The 15,292-nt window shown below is 47.4% G+C and overlaps 1 protein-coding gene across 1 annotated transcript in view; it reads left to right on the top strand.

Moving 5' to 3' along the window:
• Positions 1-15,292, top strand: part of CACNA2D2 (calcium voltage-gated channel auxiliary subunit alpha2delta 2) — a gene marked incomplete at both ends in the record, with an annotated part of 213,966 nt that overhangs the window by 82,439 nt on the left and 116,235 nt on the right. The window contains one exon of the mRNA XM_080350688.1: positions 984-1,100. Coding sequence (XP_080206814.1) covers positions 984-1,100 — 117 coding nt within the window. The remainder of the gene's footprint in view (positions 1-983; positions 1,101-15,292) is intronic.

The raw sequence follows: 15,292 nt of genomic DNA, 5'->3' as shown, positions 1-15,292 counted from the left end.
TGAAAACTTAGTACTTGGAGTTGCCCTTCTGTGAAAACTAGCAGGTCAGGAGCCTGTGAGTGCAGCCTTTTGCGTAGTCTCTGAGCGTACTCCTGTGGCTTCGACCTTGGAAACCACTGTTTAACAAGGAAAGGGAAAGCTGTAGCAGGGGGTCTCTGCTCAGGCTCTTGAATTCATCACTAGCTGCCTTTTCAGAAAGGGGGGCATCTCCTGCTCCAGCTCGTTAACATCTGCAGAAGAATAAGGGTAGAATAAGTTACTTCCCAACATATTAGGAGGGTCTCATGCTTTTCTTGAGCTGTGTGATGTGGTGCTGTCCAGATCCTGGGCACCCACCTGTAGAAATCCTGATCTCCTGAGGGTGCCACGTTACTATATCTTGCTTAGAGATGAGGTTTTATCCTACTTGATGTGATCCCCTCGCTCCTGTTCCTGGTCCCCAGTGCTGCCCTTTCTGCAGCCGTGCTGCTGGGATCCGCGCCAAGGAACCCTGCGGGCAGGGGGCTTGCGGCAGGTGGGGAGTTGGGCTTGTGTTTGCAAAACCCAGCACATGGCCTTGGGGACGGGGAGCGTGAGCAGTCAGTGGCTTCAGGTTGCGTCTGGGTGAGGGAGAGCCCAGGCGGGAGCGTGGCGGTGCTGCGGGTGCTGCTGGTTTGGCTCGGCAGAAGTTGGGGGTGAACAGCGTGGTGGGCAGCTCAGCTTTTGAGCACAAGGGATGATGCTTCTAGCCTGCAACCGTGAAGGAAGGCAGCTATAAAGCCAATGGTGTGGGTAGCAGATCTAATGCTTTTTTTTTTTTTTTTTTTTTTTTTTCTGATTGCAAAGCTTTTCTTCCCTTTTCCCCCTCATTTCCAAAGCTTATATTGTCACCTAATCCACATTGCTAAAATTCTACTGTGTTAGAGGATCAGCTTTTCTGTGGGAAGACTGCTGCACTTCTCTCTCATATTGACTGTCTTTCTTTCTCTTGTTTTCCTTCTTAGATCTACAATGAGAACAGAAACCTGTTTGAAGTCAAGGAGAATGTGCCCAGGAAATTGGTGGAGAAGGTCGCAGGGGACATCGAGAGCCTCTTGGCCAAGAAAGTCCGTGCGTTAAAGGTAAGGTGATGGGCCTGTGTGCCGATCTTTTGTCTGATATATTCAATTTGAAGAAAAGGGTTGATGCTGGTGTGGTGTTATGATCTCAGCCTCAAAGTAAATTCTATGTTTGTGTGTCCTTTTCTGGGAACTCTGTACTGCGGTTGGACAGATGCATATGGAACATGTCTGAGGTGTAAGGCAAGGATGTATCATGTAAGGGTCTGCTATAGGTATCTTCTTCCACCATCCTGTTAACACTCGGGGTGCTGCTACAAGAATATGAGTAACAGCAAAAGCCTGGCAGCAAATTCAACCCAGTCACTTAACTGGGATGCAGTGAGCGGGAGCAAACGTGCTGCAGTGTCCTTGCAATAGCTCAGGGGAGCGTTTCAGACAAGTAGGGTTGTTTTCCTGTTTAGGAGAGGATACACTGAGATATTTGTGCTGGTGCCTGGCACTTGAGTCCTATGATTGAATGTGTCTATGAGTTGCCCTCGTGGATGCCTGCATGCAGTTCTAATCTATTGTCCTATTTTATAGCACTCCTTTAAAAATGAACTCATCTTATCTGTAGTGGAACAAGGTAACCTGCTCGTGGTGTCGGCTCAGTAAAACCTGGCAGTGACTGTAACGAGGTGGCATCTGCTATTGGGACAGAGACAAGCAATTGCCTTCTTGGATACATGGGTTGGGGCATGGGAGCCATGTGAGAGCTTCAATTTCAGGAGCTGTTGTGTCCTCTCAAATATCTGACAGTAGTGAGCAGCTCCAAGTTGTACAATGGACACCCGGCAGTACGGCCAACTGGACATGACCTGCAGCTTGATGAACTGGAAGGGCTTCTGCGGGGCTATAGGCGAGAGACAGGCTCAGAGCAGGTAGCATAACTGTTGTGTCCACGCAGGGACTGCAGCCAAAAAGACTGTTGGTCATCCTACAACTTGATCGGCAGGAATGTGGGAGCACAGTAAAAAGTATTGTTGGGAGGGAAGGGGGTTGCAATAACTGAGGTGTAACTGAGGCATGAGAGTTTCCAAGTGACCTATCTCCATGGCTGGGTAAGAAGTAGTAGCTCAGAGAAGGTATGCAGAAAAAATCGTAAGACACACACATATGGGCCAGGGGGTTCTCAAGACCTGATAGGATCTGAGTCAAGGGTGGTCAAAGGCTGGCCTGAGTGTCAGGATGATATAGGGTTGTCCACAGTGACTGACAGAGATGGGAACTGTAGGGATGTGAGTGAAGAAGATAGTTGTGTATTCAGTTCTTGACTTTGGGAAGTAAAGATTAGGCCTACTTGGAACTCAGACGAAGTGTTTTAACTTGAATGGAGGGAGCCGAAGTGGGACTAAATGGATGGGCATATTGTCACCACTGCACTTGGATTTATGGAAGTGAAGAACAGGGAGACCAGTTCTTTTCTGCCCATGAGCTTGCATCCTGTGTAGTATAGTTTGTGTGTGTGCTTGAGCATATATATAAATAAATATCAACTATTAAATGTTACGAAGTTGTGCACCACCTATAGATGCTGCAGAAAGACATGGGTGACAGAAGTCAGTTGTGAACTTCATACGCAGCTGGCCAACGTGTCTTCTGTGGGACAGGCAGGGTAATAACACTGAGTTACACAGCGAGACTGTGCTGAGTGGTTTCCACTCTGCCATTTGAGTTTCAGCTGATCAGTCGCTGTGGTTTTTAATATCCTTCGCTCTGACTCACGCAGACTTGCAGAGAATTTGTGCACCTTCTGGTGCTAGGTCAAGGGTAAGACTGCTGCCTGTGGTACAAATAACCTTTTTGTCTTGCAATTCGACTTCCTTTTCCTTTGGTTTTTGGGCAGGACCGGTCCATGTGTTGTTAAGGGCTTGTTTGTTGCTGGACTTGACGCAGAGGGGAGATTCTGGCAGCACTGGTTAGATTATGAGCACTTGTTGCTGTTTTATTGTAGTGGAAACCTGAATCAGTCCCTTCAAGAGGACTCCTTCAGAGGCAGTCACTGGATGGAGCAATCTCTTACATCCAGCTTGCCTATAGATTCTTGGCATCTTGGACTGGAGGTACTGACAAGAAAATTTGGAAATGCGAAAGTTGATGGGAGGAGGAGAAATAGGATCTTCTGGATTTCTTCCACCTTGTGCTAAGCTCCTATGAAACATGGGACTCCCACAGCTTCTTCCACTCTCCAGCCTGTGTTTTCTTCTGTCTCAACTCTCCCCTTAGTTGAATCATCTCTCCTGGAGTCATTTCCTCCCCTTCTCTCATGATTCACAAGAGTGGTGATGACTTCTTGAAATACATTTTTCAGCATCTGAGTCACGTGGGAATGCAGGTATCAGCAAGGGCAGGTGAGGAGGGAGAAATGGATCCTCTCCTTGAAGTATCATATGAATTGCTGCGTCACTCATGTACTCACCCTACTGAAAAGATGCCTCCCTGTCTCCGCTGCTGCAGGAGAGAGAAGAAATACTGCCTGTGCTTTGGTAAGGCTTTGTAGGAAGGTGCTGGCTGGCCTTTGGGCACACACAATGGACACACACTTCAAGAGTGCTGTTCTGATTAGGTGGTGATTCAGTCCAGCCATCAAAGAGCCTGTTTTCCTCTGTTTCTAAGTGGAAATATTAATGTATCTTTATTAAACTGTGTGCAGAGCACTTATCAATAATACATAGTTTCTTACCTTGTGTGTTGCATGTCTAAGAAGCAGAAATCAAGCACAAGGAAACCAAAAGCGGCTGTCTGGCACTGACAGCCATGGTGTGGGCTGTGGCATGGGTCTAGCACTACCAGGACACTTTGGTTTTCCATGTGCTTTTCGGAGGAGAGCCAGAGCTAGGGATGTGTAGCAAAGAGGATAATTGCTTCCTAAAATAGCAGTCATCTACAAGGGGCTGGTTATTTGGATGCTTTCCCTCTCTTTTTGTTCCAGACCATCATATCTCATGACAGTCTCATCATGGGACAGAAAAATACCTAGGAAGGATTTTCACAATCCCCAACTGTTCCAACTGGCACTAGAGAAGAGCATCTACAGCTGGGTGCTGGGGGACTTTACCCCACATCCCACACAGCAGCCTCTATGTGACATGGAATTTTATCACCGCTAACTGCTCTTCTCCCCAGAATCCTCGAATGTCTGTTCTCCATGATGATTTTGTTGCTTCAAGCCTGCCCTCACAGTCTCCTTTGCGTTCTGTAGTTCCCAAGCTTTACAGAAAGGGAGATAGAAGAGATGGTGTTCAATACTAAAAGTACACCTACTCTTAATTGAAATGGAAGTAAAAGATATTGCTAAGGTGGAGTAACACCTGAAGGAGATTACAATAAATTTGTCCAGTGTATTGCATGGTGGGGAAGTTTTAGGGATCTCACTCCAGGTGAGGTGTAAGGAAACAGTAGGTATGTTCCCAACCAGGTAGAAGTTTAAGGTGCTCTTCTTGTCCACACTCATGAGATTGCCCTTGTTAGGGCTAAGATAGACATCTTCCTTCACGTGTGGAAAGGAGTGAAGCGGCAGGTTGCCAAATGACTACAGATCCCTGCTGTGTTTTCCTTGTGCTGGAAGTCACAGCTGACTGGCTTGTGGATCGACAGCAGAGACTAGAATTCAACAAGTTGGTTGTTTGCCAAATAGATTCTTTGCCACTTCTCTTTTTTAACTTGAATTTCCTACACCATCTTTGATCTTTTGGTGTGTTCAGACCCCTGCTTGCTATTGTATATGCCCAGAGAGACATATGCAGGCTGGGACTTCTTGGGTAGCTTGTTTAGGAGACCAGCCGTTGGAGTTTGCTGGTGGTGCAGTACTGAGTGAGCCAGGGCAAAGCCATCACCTGGAGGTGAGCATGGGGCAGCAGCCAACTCTGGATTTCCAAACCTGATGGGTGTTTTTCTTTCTTCTTCTCTTTCTTCTCTCAGCAAAGTCTGTCTGGGATTCCTCAGTTTGTCCATGGTGGTAAGACCTTCCCTTCCCCAAAAGCCTCAGTGGCTTTATTTGGTAAGACTGGTGAAGACGAGCCAGCTCTCTGTAGAAAGAAAAGGAAGTAGCATAAAAGGCACTGGAAGGAGCCTCCCTTGACATCACATCCAGCCCTGTGCTTTCTCCATGAACACAAGGGCAACTCTTCTTCCTTTCCCTGTGCTGTTTGCTGTTCCCACATCATGCTCTGCCTGCAGAGCTGGGCTGCTCCTTTCTGCTGCTCCTGGCCACTGAGGAGACCTTGGCAGCCCAGCCCCACTTCCTCACCTCTGCTGGCAACGTCAAGCAGCATGGATTGAAACAAGAGAGGGCTGCTAAGGTGATGAAAAACTTCAGAAAGTGTTGGTGCAAGCAGCTGAGGGCTTGCTGCGTCATTTCTGCTGTGCAAGCCCAGTGCCTCAGGAAATTCTTCTGTTGCTGCAAAAGCATCTCTGCAGTGAAAAGGTGGTGGGGAACAAGAGGAGGTGATTGCTTGTGGGGCAGGATCTAGGAAGGTACTTCCCCCTCTCCCTCAGGTCTATGGACACCCCAGATCTGTTTCTTATATAAGATGAGGTGAAGTGCATGCCTCTGAGTCTATTATTTCACAAAGCTTTGCAGACTGGGGGAGAAGGGAGTTGTGATTTGATGGAGGAGGAAGCTGAGAGATGGAAAATTTAGATCCTAGGATATGTTTTAGGCTTGTTTCTGCTTTTTATGCAGTTCATGTGAAGGCTGCTTTTGGATGCTGATGGCTTCATCCTTCACATATTTAACCACAGACAATTTGCTTTGCCTCCTGCGAGCAGCACATCCCACAGTTTACTGAGTGGGTTATGCCCTGAAGTGAGCTATTTATGCACCGTGACCAGTCTAAAGACTTGCTATCTGTGCTGGTGGTCCTCCACATCTCTAAAAAGATGCCTCCTGATCCATACGAATGTCTGCAGGCTCTGGCATTGCCTCCATGGGATGCTGGTGGCATGGCTGGGCAGGTATTTTTTCCAAAGAGTTGGTTTAGTTTTGCATATTGTACATCATGGGAAAAATCCTTTGGTTTAAGGTGAAGTTTGTTATAATTTATAATATGCATGTATTAAATATATTTGTGTCTATTTTATATGCATATGTGTATATATGGCAGATTGGGTACACCTTGCGTGACTCTGGTGATGAGAGAACTAACAGCACTTACCAGGAATAGAGAAAAGTTTGTGGAGTTTGTTTATTCTGTTCCTGCGGAATTTAACCATGTGTTTTTGGTGCTATGTGCTTAGCTCCAGAGTGGTATGAGCATTTGGGGGAAAGAAGGGCTTCGGTAGGAGAGTTCAAGTTCCTGTTCCTTCAGCTAAGGTGTAGGAACTTGCAATAAATTTCACTGAAGACTTCCGGTTTTCCTGTAACAAAAGTAGGAAAATCTACGCTTGGCATTCAACTTTTTCTTTTGGCAGAAAAATGAATACAAATGACAAGATTGGGGATCTTCTGTGTTTTGAAAGCACACTGCAGGGATGTCTGGGAGGGTGTCCTGTGGCTGCAAAGCCTGGGTGAACATTGCTCAAGGATTTTGTGGCATTCACATTTTCCTTTGCCTTGGATCCTAAGGTGACTGGAAGAGCTGGGCTTTGGTGCACAGTTAAGATGTTTGATCTGGAGATGAGTAAGACTTGGGCTTTTGTACTGCCTTAAGGAAATTTCTCAGTTTTGTCTCTAATTTTCACCCTCCACCCTTGGTTTTGGGTTTTTCCACTTACTGGTGTTTTTTTTCCTTGCACATTCCTTCTGATGACAGTGCAGTTAGTACTTAGGTGTGCTTTAGGATCCTCTGATGGGAAGGCGAGGTGGGCGTTTGTGTTACCAAAGTATTTACCAAGCTGCCTTCGGGGGGTGAGAGCTGGTCAGCGGGGGCATCGCAGGAGGTAGAAGCTCAGGCCAGTTGTGCATTACTGCACAGTGCAGTAATGTTCAGCTGGGACTGGTTCCAAGCTCCATTTGCGTCTGGCACAAGCAGGTATCAAGAGTGCAGATGGGATTTAATTGGGCAGGTTTATCTCTTTAATAATTCTGATAGCCCTGAGATTTCCTTTGCAGGTTTGTGGTGAACGAAGTCTTTATCAGCTCTTCTGCTCCCTGATAGGGACCATAAAGGGTTTCACTTGTCTAAAGAGCTGCAAAAATTAGCATGTAGCAAAGCATCTCACCTCAGTTCAGAGCATCTCCCTGCTCCCTTCTCTTGGTGATGGAGGCACTGACCTCTGTGGTGGTGTGGGCTGGTAGGTGGGCACAGCAGCTTTCACTTCCCTCCGTCACTGTTGCAGTGTTGCTGTCCTCTGATCCTGGTGGCATGCGTTCCTCAGTGTGGGCAGCGGAGGGGGTCAGCATCTAGCAGGAGCAGCCTTGGGGTTGTACTGGATTTCTACTCCGTTGCTGGCAGTGTAAAGGTCCTCTTGCCATCTCACCACCATGCTGAGCTGTCTGAAGCAAGTTCTTCTAGGCCAAGCCATTGATGTTTTTAAGTAGGAAAGTTCCAGGACAGTGATAGAGCCCTGGATTTTACCTGGTGGGTGACTTCTGGGCGTGCTAGAAGGCCACCAGTGGCCACAGCCTGGCCTTCTGGGTCCCAGACCACTGTCCAAGCTAAGGGACATGTTACTTGTCTTGCCTAGGCAGCAAAATGGGGGAGGAAAGAGGTGAAAAAGCATAGATCAGGTGAGCTCAGATGCAGCCTGTGTTTTGGTGGGATGTGGGCTTCATTGCCCCATCCCAGCCACACAGCCATGGACAGGAGCTCTTGTATTAGTGAAGGAAGGACCGCAACCAACATCAACCTCGCACATTCTGAAGTACAAAACATTTCAAGGTATGATCTCTGTGCTTTGTTAATTCATAGTGACAAATCCATCTCTTTTCCTGCTTCTTTGCTAATTGCTGGTTAGTGGCTTTTGGTTTTAATTCTATTTTTAATTTGCTCCTAATCAAATCCTGGCTGACTTGTCCCTGTTTATTTATTTGTTTGTTTGTTTATTCGTTTGCATTTGTGTGTGTGAGTGTGTCTTCTCCTGCCTCATGATTGTTCTTGTGCTGGACCTGCTCCAGTAATCCGATTTGAATCCAATCTCCCAGGTCTGGAATTCTAATTTACAGATTGCAGAGGGGAGCAGAACAATGCCCACACACCACGATGGGGCTTTATTGTCTAATCTAATCAGGGACAATCAGATGTTTGTAACAAGTCTATCAACACCGTATTGGGCCAGTTTGTGAGCAACGTAACCAGCTTTCTTAATAGTGCTAACACGATTTAGGGCTTCCTGCACTTTCATGCAGATTATGTTGAACGTTTCCCTTTCTTCTCCCGTGGATGCTTGGCAGCAGCCCAGCCCGATGAGCTTTACAACTTGGTAAGCTGCTTGGTGCACCCTGCGCTGTGGGGGCTCACGAGGGCACGGGGGCTGCTGCTGCCCCCCCGGCACTGCTGGAGGGCTCCTGGAACAATCTCCTTTGGGGCATCTGTGCAAAGTATGGACTCAGCATCGTAAATGCATCTGGAGTCACGGATGGGGGAGCAAAAAGCGATAGCCCTAATCTGTTAAAATATTTGGTAAATTTCTATGGCAGATCTCTAGCCCTGTAGCCATGCTGTTAGCCTGCAGGTGCCGGGAGCTTGCCCAGCTCTTGGTAAAGAACAAATGAAGAAATCTTTGTCCTCTCTTGCTCTTGGCAAACTAATGCGGCTGTTTCTGGGTAGTTGCTGTAAGAAGTCTGGGCAGTTGCTGTTCAGAGAAGAGACCTCTCTGGGGTTTTTTGGGATGCCCTCTAAAGGCCTGGAGCAAAAGAGGAGGCACAACCAGTTCTGCAAACAAGCTGATGTCTCTTAATGCAACTCTCCAACCCAGAGCAGAGTTTCTTTACTTTTACTGTGCAAATAAATAGTTTCCTGACTTTCCCCTTCCCAAAAACTGAAGTGTCTCTCTGGTCCCTTACCCTCACAGCTAGCTGTCAGCCAGGAGGTGAACTTAAAATGATTCTCATGTCCCAGGTCTGTATCACTTAGTTCTGCGCCCAATGCCTTTGCCCAGGGATTTATTTTAGTCTTACAGATTCTTCTCTGCCCCAAAGCATCTTCCCTCTGGCAGGTGCTGTGTGCACCACTCGTCCCTGAGGCAGGTGCCTTGGTGTGAGAAACCCAGAGACCTCTGAGACCAGGTGAAGAGAAGGATGAAATAGTCCTTAAAGTGTGTTTTACTTCCATTCCGAAAACTGTGTTGTGTATTTGATAGCAGTTTGCATGTTTTTTCAGTTTTTCCTGGTTTCTCCAGCGCAGGTAGCAGAGGTGGAGGTAACTAAAGCCATTAGTGTTGGCAAGGGATTTGCAGCAGTTTTAGTTCTCGGCTGTCTCAAAGCTCAGATGTGTCAGCTTGGTCCTCACCCCCTTGAGCTCTTGAGGCCTGTTAGGGGTGCTTCATTCTGTGCACTGGGGGGGATGCATTTGGGGTTGGTTGAAAAAGTAAAAGAAGATGGGTAAGACTTACTGGTCTGGCTGTGTAGACAGATACAGACATAAAAATGGTGAGTGATGCAATAAAGGGGCCTCTGAGGGAACTGGTACTCTGGAAGAGAATTGCCATTTAATTCTTTATAAAACAACCTTTAAACATGGTTGGGAAGAAATGTTTGCAATGATAGCAAAATAAGAGAAACCATGTCACTGAAAAAGGGATTTATTTGAATTTTCTTGGTTAGTTTTGGTGTGAGAAAATGCATTTCCATGGCAGTTCAGTAGCTAGAGTTGCTTCTGCACCCTGTCCTATGGCTTCATAATCTGTGTATGGTGGCAGAGGGTGAGGATCTTTATTTTCCTGGGGTTGCCTGCAGTTTTGCAGGGAGTGTGTACCCCTGTGCTTACAGATCTGGTGAGCCCCTGCCCTCCATGCTGCTGTACATCCTTGAAGAGCCTCCTGAAGCCCAAGATCGTGGGCAGAAAAGACTCCCACCTATTTATTTTCTTGTTTTGTTGCATTTCAAACATTCAGGGGGAAAAGCACTTCTGGGGTAGAAGGCTCTTAATATTAAATACGGATAATTGACCTGCGAAGAAAAACAGAATAATTTTGAATTCAATTCAGGTAGAATGAGGATTTTATTTCTTTTCTTTTTAAGGGTTTCATCCCCTAGTTGAACTAAAATTAAATTATTTGTATAGCTTTGTTTATGGACAAGTAGCAAAGTTAAAGACTCTAATGACTGAGGGGGTGGAGGTTTGGTCCCGCAGGTTAACGGACTTGCATGAAGCTCTTTTGTCTCAAAAGCTCTCTTCAAATCCCGCCTTCCTTTCCTAAAGAAAGTGGATTTGGCAAGTCTAATTTCTGCAGCCCACTAAACGCAAATCAGCCTTGGCACGGTTCACCTTAGTGGGTCTCTGCAGGAGAGTCCTATGCCCTGAATAGCTGGGGTGGCTGGCGGTGAGGTGACCATGGTGTAACGAGCGTTCAGCTTGGCTCTGGTGCTGGGCTCTTACACCGAAGCTGCATACCGGCCTGCTCGCCGTCCCCTAGTGCTGTATCTAGCAGGGACCATGCTTTCTGTTCCACACAGCTTTGCTTTGCATCCACTGCAGCTTTAATGGCACGAGCCTGAAACGCATCAGCATCCAGCCCTACCCCACAGTAAGGAGCTATTATAGATTCCCGGAGCAGCTGATGTCCATTAAATGTTTGAGTGACACTACAACAATGTGTAAAATATCTGTGATAAGGATGTAGCAAATCTTAATAAAAAATAAAAAGGCGACAAGAATGTAAATTGCACATACTATTGTGATAAAGAGCCAGTGATAACATTAAAGAGATTGTATCAATTTAATGCGAGTTTAGTGCCAAAGCTTGGGATCTGCTCTGTAAAGAGGAGTTGTTGGGAGCCTGTCATATTCCAGCAGACAGTGCTCAAATCATCCTGGTCCTCTGGACCGGCTGTCCCTGCAGCCACTGTGCTGCATGGAAGCCGTCTGCTTGCAGGGGATTAATGAAAACCTTTCCTGCCTCTATAATAAAAATAACATTCCTTGGAAAAAAAATAAAGTGCCCTTCTGCCTGCTGGCCTTTGGGTCCCTCAAAATGCAATTAAAAAGCAGCTTAATACAGCCTTGTGATGAGAAATCTGTCAGCGTCCACAGGCAATCTGAAGTGAAAGCAAGATGAAACAGATGCAAGCAAAATATTTAACCGTGTGCCTGCCCGCCTGCCTGGCGGCGCGTGTGGAGCAGCCGGCTGAACTGGGACGTGCGGGGCTGGAACTGCCTTGGCTGCGGGAGCTGGGCTGCAGCAGCGCCTGCGAGGGATGGGAGCCCAGCCTGGGCTTTGCGTGTCCCTGCCTGAGCCCCACATCTTCTGGGCTGGTGTTTCTGCTTCACATCCTCGCTTTCTGCCCCTCCTCTACTATTGCAGATTTGCCTTGGCCCTGAAAGTGGCCGAGGAGCGTGGTGGTGAAGGCTGTTCAGTGGAAGTGCCCTTACAGGGTGCGTGGAAGCGGCAGCTCCCAGTGCTGGGCTCCCGCTGGTGCCGGCAGCGCTGTCTGTGCCCGAGTGCTGTCTTTACGCTGCAAAATGTGCTGTCGTCTTTGGCCGTCCTGGTTTTGCCATGTGTGTGCCGCTACTGGTAGGAGGCGTGAGTTGAAATCCCACCTCAGCTTGACACAGAGAGCTGCTGTAGCAACAACAGCTTTACTGGAGTGGTGCTGGGAGCCGTGGTGCATGGTGCACGCCAGTAGATGGCACAGCTTTTATATCCGCTAATTATAGAGGGAGAGAACGCTGGTTTGCGCTGTCCCTGTTGCTAATCTTAGCTGTGCCTCGCTCTCCACTCGCACAAATGAAGGAGTCTCTGCTGGCGTGCCTGTAATTGAGGAAGTCGGATGAGATTACAGGACAAGATGTGGAACTTTGCAACATTGTGGGGCAGTGGGAAACCATGATGGAGAGGAGGAGGCGAGCAACCATGTTCTTTGTTGTGTGCGGAAACAGATATGCGAACTTCAAGGTGGTGGTAGTTTGGCTTCCCAAGCATGTTCCAGCAAGTGGTGAATTCCCTTACAACAGATATGTTCGACTGCTCCAGCTTTATGCGTGGGGAAACTGAGGCCTGGGGAGATCACACTTTGTCTTTGATAGCCTTGGGAACAAGAGCTGTGCTTCCTAATTATGTTCTGGGACTTTCAGCTACAAGGTGTCCTTCATGCATGGTTAGTACAATAACATCTCCCTGAAGCTCAAATCTCCTTTTCTCTGCTCTGTTTGGGTTTGGCTCTATTGTTCCCTGGCCTGATCAGGCTTTCAATGTGAAATTTTTTAGCAGAAAATATAGAATGCCCTTTTCTTAAGGGAGTACCAGTTGAATGGATCCTTAAACCTTCTCCCTGTGTGATGTTGCCCTGCTGTTTTGTACCTCCCCTAAACCAAAGCAGTGCTCTGGCCCATTCAGACTGGGCATGTGGACCTTGCTGAGTGGTGGCCACTGGAGTTGGGAGAGTTGCTCGGGGGCAGCAAGACAGCCGTGAAACACAGAGGGAGGCTGCTCGTCCCTCCGCACCCCTGTCCTGGGAGATGTGCAGAGACCCCAACATTAGAAGCAATCGTTCTTCCTACCTTCTGCCTGCTCAGGAACTTCTTTTCACGGCTGAAATTGATTTTTGCAAGTGGATGGAAAGGACATATCCCAAATCTTGAGGGTCTGGAGTGCGTGTGGAATATAAACCAGAGTGTATATATGTGCTGCTGTAAATAGAGTTGTCACTCTAAAAGAAATGGGGTTTCTAGTGCTTGTCAGATCATTTTAAAACCATTTTTATTACTAGATTACATTATAAGATAAAGTTTATTGTAGCAGAAAAGAGGGAAGGTGTAGGATTTTACTTCAGATTTGGAAATGCACTTAAATTATGAAGAGTCTTTGAGCCCTAGCTGAGGGCATACATTCTGCTTCAGGGTTTTCCTCCAGGGCATCTCCTGCCCAGCTGAGCTAAAGGATGATTTCCTGATTTCAGGGCAAACTGTCCCCTAGCACGTCACCTTTTATAACCAAGCAATGACGTGCCATGCGGACATTGACAGAGAATTTTCAGCTCACAAGTCTGTGTCCTGCTTCTGAGGCAGAAATGCTTCCAGGGCCTCTGTCCCAGCTGGGAGGTCCTGGGGAACATCCCATTCCCAGAATGTGTCTTTAAAACAAAAGCCCTATGATTTCTTGTCAAAGCTGAGGATCAATCCTGGTACATGTTGACTTTCTTCTTTCCTTTCCTCTCCCCCGTGAGAATTGCTCCTAAAACATTTTGCTCTAGTTATGCTCTTACTTTTAGTGCTAAGTCTGCAAGCAAAAGAAAACACTGGGTATGTGCCAAGTCTTTTCTTAGCTCTTCCTTGCAGATACCAGTAGCATCCCTTCTTCTAACTCAATGCCTTCCATCTTTTCCTCCAAGGTTTACCTAGTGATATCTATCTACCTTTGATAGGTATCAGTGAAAAAGTTGTTCTTTGTTGCCTCAGCTGTTCGTTTGATGCTGCATGCCAGAGAAAACAGCAGTCTCCTTCTCCCACTGGACCTTGACTTCAGAGTTCTGTTGTTTTGCATCTACCTGCCCCTAGTTCAGACAACTACAGAGCACATCACAGACCAGATGCTGGAGGAAGCAGTTGCTTTGTGAGCACCATCTGAATGCTGCAGCCGCTCGCACTGTGCAGAGCGAGCGTAGTGCTGAGATGCAAAGAGAAGAGTGACCTGTGACTGGGGAGGGATGTTTGGATGCAGCAAACCTCCTGCTTCCAGACCAGCTTGTGTTGGTTTAGTCAGAACTTGGCTTTTTTGAACGTTGCACAAATATTTGAAAGTTACTCAGTGTCTGAAGTGGTGAGAAGATTTTAACCCTTAGGTTTACATGAAGCTGTTTACCATAACCTCTGGCTTCTGAAGAACCAGGTTTATTTTGCATATAGAGTAATGCTGATAGTCCTCACTGCTTTGATATTAGTGACTTTCTGTCTCCCCTATCCCTCTAATCAAACCCAGAACCTCTGCAAGGTCCCATTCTGAGCAGCTGCTTCACTCCCTCTGTGCTGAGCATCCCTAAAACCTGAGCTGTAATAGCATCCCTGCTAATTATATCACTGCAGATTTATTTCATGGTAATATTATTGCTGGCCTCAGGCATCAGCACTATCATTGGAAAACATCGAATGATCACAGCTCCTTAGCTGCCTCCATTAAACCTGAGAGAAGCGTCTGGGCCTGTTTATAAGTTTGCCTTTTGATGAGAGCCAAGGATTGATGAGCTGGTGGATGCGAGGTTTGCAGAACGTGCCCTGGAGGGATGCTTGCCTCCTCATGGCAGCCGTGAGGTGCAGATGGCAGGATCGCTAGCTGAATGCACACGCAGCCTGGGAAGCGGGGAGCAAGGCAAGAGCATCACCTTTATCTCTTCAGGGCAGACCTTGTCCTCTCCCTGGCAGCCGCATCCGGGGCGGCTCACGCTGCGTGCGGGACGGCTCCGTGCTCCGGACCAGCGGCGCTGGTGGGAGCTGCACCCAGGGAATGGGGGTGGTTTTGAGTAAGCAAGTTGTCTTGTGATGCTTTCTGCTGAAAGTCTTGGAGGTAGGGCAGAGGAAAAGGCAAGAATATCAGTGCCGTTTTCCTGAAAAAAATGGGAAAAAATAGTTTAGGAGTTTTCTCTGTTTTCTTTGCTAGAAATAAAATACTGCAGCTGATGTGCTGGGTGCCAAGGCGTTGTGCTGGGAGCTGTAGCGTGCAGTGCTGTATCCCCAGGGCTGTTCTGTTCCTGGGACCCAAGTGCGTAGCTGCTTGGTGCTATGGGCTGCGTCCCTGCGGAGCACAGCGGTGGGATGACGGTAGGTCTGCAGGGGGAAGCAGTTGGTGTTGAATGCCTGATATGCACGCTCTGGTTTTTGGAGGATATACTAAAATATTTCAGAACGTGTCCCAGTACCATGCAGATTTATTGCGAGAGTTTTTGTCTGCACCTGAAACCTGGTTTGACTTGCAGGGATGAGGTGACTGTCACCCCCAGCCAGTGCCTTGGTCTTCCCCGTGGATGCCTGTGGTCCCCATACACGCCACCTAAGAGAACAGCAGAAGGTTATCACAGATATGAGTTTTAGCTGATGTGGAGCATGCAAGGAGGTAACTTATCAAGGTCCCTTTCAAGATCTATAAGAGTAGATCAGTTGTTATTGACTTTAATGTGTCTG

Source organism: Nesoenas mayeri (assembly GCF_963082525.1).
Source record: "Nesoenas mayeri genome assembly, chromosome: 10".
Taxonomy (NCBI): domain Eukaryota; kingdom Metazoa; phylum Chordata; class Aves; order Columbiformes; family Columbidae; genus Nesoenas; species Nesoenas mayeri.
The sequence above is the reverse complement of the archived record's forward strand: the minus strand, read 5'-3'. Positions and strand labels throughout refer to the sequence as shown.